Source organism: Anneissia japonica, unplaced genomic scaffold, assembly GCF_011630105.1.
Source record: "Anneissia japonica isolate Jap-2015-1 unplaced genomic scaffold, ASM1163010v1 scaffold287754_len4335492_cov202, whole genome shotgun sequence".
NCBI classification, from domain to species: domain Eukaryota; kingdom Metazoa; phylum Echinodermata; class Crinoidea; order Comatulida; family Comatulidae; genus Anneissia; species Anneissia japonica.
The window spans coordinates 1,822,475-1,828,474 of NW_022705543.1; the positions used below are offsets into that span (position 1 = coordinate 1,822,475).

At 32.1% G+C, this 6,000-nt stretch overlaps 1 protein-coding gene across 5 annotated transcripts in view; it reads right to left on the reverse strand.

Annotated features, from left to right (window-relative positions):
• LOC117105833 (kinesin-like protein KIF16B) overlaps positions 1 to 6,000 on the reverse strand; it is a 41,598-nt gene that overhangs the window by 24,702 nt on the left and 10,896 nt on the right. For all 5 annotated transcript variants that reach the window (XM_033247133.1, XM_033247132.1, XM_033247131.1 and 2 more), the window contains exons 7-13: positions 5,619 to 5,722; positions 5,063 to 5,132; positions 3,761 to 3,833; positions 3,170 to 3,237; positions 1,957 to 2,057; positions 1,015 to 1,131; positions 259 to 356 (exon numbers count right to left, since the gene is read on the reverse strand). In XM_033247133.1, the coding sequence (XP_033103024.1) occupies positions 259 to 356; positions 1,015 to 1,131; positions 1,957 to 2,057; positions 3,170 to 3,237; positions 3,761 to 3,833; positions 5,063 to 5,132; positions 5,619 to 5,722 (631 nt within the window). The remainder of the gene's footprint in view (positions 1 to 258; positions 357 to 1,014; positions 1,132 to 1,956; positions 2,058 to 3,169; positions 3,238 to 3,760; positions 3,834 to 5,062; positions 5,133 to 5,618; positions 5,723 to 6,000) is intronic.

The window sequence follows — 6,000 nt, forward strand, 5'->3', positions numbered from 1 at the left end:
TATAAATACTTAATAAATATGAATATGCACCAAATATTTAGGTTCTGTCGTGTGTAGGATTGTCTCCTCAAAACGTGACTCTGTGAGTATAAGGGTATATCACTTTGTGTGACCCTATGTGCATGTGATTATGTCAGCATGTGTGCTTATATCTGTCTACATTTCAGTATGAGGCGTGTTGCTATGTGTGTGTGTGTGCTTGCTTTATGTTCTTCTTTACAACATTATTATTATTGTTATTGGACAAGTATGCCATACCTCATTGACTGTGGGTTTGTTAATAATATTTTTAGCCCTGTTTGCATATCTCAGAGTGCTAAGAGATTCTCCATAGCTAACGTCTGCTGGTGATATAGCTGAAAACGAAGAAATAACGTTTATTATAATCACAATGAGTACTGACATAACACTATGATAAAATATTCTTTATATAACAGTGTCATCATCTTTATCTTCATTTTTAGCTATTAGCAAAAATATGTATATTTGGTGGTTTCTTATTAGGTGGTAATTGGGTGGCAGTGGTATAGGCCTCCTATGGGCAAGTGGGGCTGCCCCAAATATAGCTTGCAACCCCAGATGTCCCCACTGGAAATTTGTTGAGCAAAAAAAAAAAAAAAAAAAAAAAATGCACTCAAAAAGTTAAAAATAACAACATATTTTTCCAGAGCACCACTATTTTAATTTCCTCTCACTTAACTTCTGTGGCACACCACCACCCTGCACTAGCCCAGAGTCAATGGTCCTACTGTAGATACACCATTGGTGGGTGGCTATCTCAATTATAATCTTTGTGAATATTTTCAACCATTGTATGGTCCCCATTATAACTAAAGAAATACTATACTGTAATATATAATAATATAAAAGATTAAAAATATGAACCACAATGGAAATAAGTTTCATTTTTCAGTACTTTATTGTGTTTTTATCCAATTTTGTATTCTAAAGAAAGAAATAAATAAACTTAATTTTTTCATGTTTAAAATTAATTTTAAAAATACATGTACTTACTGGCAACCATTATGGTCTTTGAATTTCCCCCTAAACTGTCTTTAAGCAGCCATGTAAGGACTGAGTCTCTATAAGGCACAAATATTTGTCGCTTGTTCTGCAGTGATGACATATCAGCTATATAATGAAAGAAGATAAAAATTAGCTGGGTGCTTATGTTGGTTGCCTTCCAATCCCAGTCCTGGACTCAAATCATCTCACAGCATAGCATTTGTGAGCTGTCATGACAAAATGAGTCTTGTGGTAAAAAAAAAAGTTGAAAAATGAGTTATTGATATATAGATAAATGACTATATAAGCATTAGTTTATACGGTTTGTTTCAAATATTATACAAGTACTTTAGGCTCATCTTTGTTAAATTGCCTTGCCTTTTGTACCAGTTCTAAAATATTTTTAAAAAATCTGTATCTTATTTGTTGTTCCCGATTATTTATTCAAAAACTCTGCCAGTGTCTTCAAAAATTAATTTGTACAGCACACTGAAAACAAAATGTTTTCTCACTGGAGCCTGGCTTTATATATTTAATACACAAGAGTGCCCCTGAATATCAACTTACCATCTAGGATAAGCTAAGAGGTCACTATCTAAATACGGAATTTAAAAAAAGGACATACTCAATATGTACATAACATATTATATGTTTCTAAACTGACAAATGTTTAGTTTGTATTTTTAAATAGCGTCTATTCCTTTCAGTTACAAAGCACTTTGTTTTCCCTGGTAATTGAGTCCAGGTACCCATTTACACTCCTGGGTGGAGAGGAGCAAAGCAGATAAAGAGCCTTGTCTAAGGACACAAGCGATTGAAACCGCAACCTTGAGGTTAGGAAACCAAACTGTTACCGCTGTGCCAACTGCTTACACTAAAATTACAGACACAAGCAAAGCTGTTAAAAAAAATGTTCTAAGATGTTGAAAAACCTATACAAAGACCACTCACCTAAAGCATGTATTACATTGCCTAGTGTCACCAATGACTTGTTGATGAGTGACCCTTCTTTTAATCTGTCACCAGTGGCCCCAGTTGAGGCTGCTCGTTCACTTTAAGAAGGTAAGTACAAAGAAATTAACATTTCACTTAAGTGGTTCATGTAATACTAGTGTAAATTTTGTTATATTATGGATCATTTATTATGAATCAGTAAGGTTAACTATGATAAAATCAGGAAGAAAACCACCACTATCACTAAATATTATAAGAAATTTTAATTTAAATAATAAACATTTTATTATTTATTAATATTAATATTATACTGTACTACATTATTATTACAAATAATCATCAGTAATAAAAAAAGTGAAGTCTTTTATATTGCTTACTTGTAATTACAGTAGATAAGTAATGGTAATGATGATGATAATAATAGTTAATGTTGATAATAACTAATATAATAACTAACTATATTAAAATTCGTCATCGACGAATTTTAGGCGATAGGCAGGATCCGATGGTTTTCCTCTGCAAGAAAATTTTGACATGCCCAAAATGGCCTGAAAATTGGTCAAAATGTGATTTAAGAATTTAAAAAAAAATGTCATGACGCGCGCACCGACAGTAGTTGCACATGAAGTTGATCCTTGATATGAAGTATACTTGTGTCAGTGTTCTAAACCAGTCTGCTGCCCTCTGGCAGAGGGCGATTTATGATAAATCATAGAATTTCACAAAGACTTAAAGGAAAATATGAAGGGGGTGAGGAAAAACATTCACTTTGACAATGATGACATCATCAAAATGAAAATGGGTGCAGACGTTGATGAGTACAAAAAGTTGACCCTTCACATGAGGTATACTTGTGTTAAGTTTCATTGAAAAATGCCTCTTGGTGAGGAAATTATGATCAATTATAACATTTCACAAAATGGCGCAGTCACATGACTGCGACGTCACACAAAAGGTCACCTGTAAAAATTCAGATATAGGTCTATCTGCTAACCAAACAACAAGTATAGAACCTGTGCCGTTTTTGTGAATAGCCACAAACAAAAAATAGGAGAAAGAATAAAAAAGGAGAAAAAAAACAAAAAAAATAGGAGCAATTTCCTGAACTGTTACAACCATTGTTTAGACTAACACAGCTGCACTGCTACTTTTAGGGAAAAAGGAAGGAAGAGTAGGAAATGGTGAAGAAGATAAGAAGATGTTATCTTACCTGCCAGCCAAGTCTACCAAGTTGATCTTGGACACTTTTTCACTTGGAAGATCATTCTCAAACTTAGCCTTAAAATTAGAAAAAAAAAAGTTACAAAAAAAAAACTTACACTTAAGTTATTAAACTTATACTTATTCTTAGGTTTTTAAACTTATAAGTAAGTTATTAACCTTATTAACCTTATTATACTTTTACTGAAGTTATTTAACTTACTTTGTACCTTATGTTACAAAACTTATACCTAACCTAACCTAATAAACAAGTTTACTTAACTTATGTCTAAGTTATAAAACCTATACTTATACTTAAGTTAGTAAATTTATACTTATACTTAAGTTATTAAACTTAAAAAAGAAAACAGCACTGAAACATAACTCTAATATTTATTGTAAATAAGAATTGTAACAATAATAAATAATAACAAACATTCATTAGTGTTTTTAAAATTTATATTATGATGCTATTTATGTTAAAATGCACACATATTGCATTGAGTTAAAAGAAGAAGTACATAGACCAAGGTATAAGAAGAGTGTGTATAATTTGCTGGTAGTTGCAGAGCCGTTACTTAAATGATGGAAGGGGTCTAACCTGAGTAAAGGTGATAGTAAAGATGGCATGCGATCTACTGCTAACATCATTCATATTAGTAGAGGCAGTTGTCCTGTAAATAAAAGTATATTTAATTATGCATGAATATATACTGTACCTACATTATATCAATTAAATAAATAATAAGAACAGCGCTGGAATAGGAACATGATGTTATTCAACGAAAAGTCCTTTATTCAGTTGTTTAAAAAAGTCTCTCTGGTGGAATTTGAACCTGCACTCTCTCGCTATCAAGACAAGTGTCGTACCAATTAGACCATGGAGACGATGTACAGTATTGTATATATATTCTATTATGAATAAATACATTTAATATGAGCACCTTGGAGGAGCAACATCATACTTTTTTAGATTATACAGAGTATCCATAAGTTATTTCAGGAATAAAAGTTCAAATGGTAGAAGAATGGTTATTATTAAAATAATTTATTCACTTTTGTATATATTTTAATTACAATACTACTGTATTTAAACTTTAAAAAACCTGTTAAAACTGCCTTATGATGTTTCATGGAAACTGACATAAGGTTTATAAGGCAAGTCCAAATTAGGGTAAGGATTAAAAATTGTCATGGGACAAAAACGATATGCAAGTAGGTTGGTCATATGACTGAATAGGTGGGTTTTCTGAACACAATGGATCAAACCAAAAGGACAACTGATTAATCTCAAATAAGAAAGTATTATACATACTCCAAGTATTGAAATGCACGCCATCGTGTTGGGATTCAATATTTCGACATTAATTATGTCATCATCAGGAATGGAACAATGGATCAACGTTTGGCATAAATATACCAAAATGCAAAGTGAAAGTATACATGAACCAGGATGTATGATAGATTAAAAATCTATGACCAATGCATTACACTTTACGTACCTACATTAAAATATTCAACATACTACATTAGGAAATAAATTAATACACCTTTAATGTAATTAAATATACAGATAAATTTTATTATCATTCACATTGTCATTGAGGTACAGTTCCCTAACAGCTACAGTCCAGAATGCGATTGGAAAGGTTCGCATTAAACGCTATCGAGATTCTTTTATTAATAGAGAAATCAGAAACTTTAATACTTCTACTAACCTTCGAAGGTACGCACACAGAATTATAGAATTTTTGACATTTAATTATGGAAATAAAATTGTTGAATTTTAATTTAACTTAGTATTTAAAAGTAAGAAATAAAAAAATCATGTTTTCGAGAATGAGAATGTCATTATGACTTTAGAAAAGGATGAAATAAAAATGATAATTTGTTCAACAATTACCTTTGTATATTGCCTCTTTCCATGAGACTTTCAATGTCTGAATAATCAGAAACTAAATGTTTTGACAGATCTAGAAAAAAAAAATCCAATTAGTTAATAACTCTAGAAATTTTGTATAGAAATTTAAAATAACAGAACATAAGATAGTGTAAAAATAACTAAAAAAATAAGCAACAAAAGCTCAGCAATTCCATACATAATTGGTCTTGTTGTATGCCCATTTATAGTCATGATGTGCCTATCTATGGTCATGTGATGACCATATTTGGGCATGTCACATGTTTTTGTCAAAGAAAATTTGCACAGGTATTTAGGAAGTGGAAACAATTCTGGTTTTGATAGGATTTGAACCCATGGCCCCTGGATATAAAATCAAGCACGTTAACCACCATGCACCAGCTAATTTTAGCTTATCGTGGGCTACAAGAATGATGCAATCATAGTATGTAACTATACTTTACATGTGGAAGTTTCGTTGATTGAACCTACTCCCCTAGTGTAAGAAGCAGAGCCCTAGGACCACATAGTCATAACTACTAAACAAACATAATCTAACCTTGTACGTATGGCCCTTCACGAGGATGTTCCCGCACTCTTAGTGAGTGCTCCTTGTGAGATTTTAGTAAATCTCGTACTCTTTCATTGTAAATTTCAAGATAGCTGGGAGAAGAAAAAAAAGAAACAGTTTGTTACTTTATTTTTATATATTTCCTAAGAATTAAACACACATAGCGTAATTCTATTACAGTGCACCCTCTAATTCGTGACCACTCTAAATCCGAGACCCCTCTAATTCGAAACCACTATTTCAAAGAACCAAATTACAATCTTCCATCTATTAACACTAAGCTAACACTCTATAAGAAGACCGAACCCCGAGACCACCCCAAATTTTCAGGTCCCAAACAGGGGCAGATTTGGGGGGGGGGGGGGGTCGG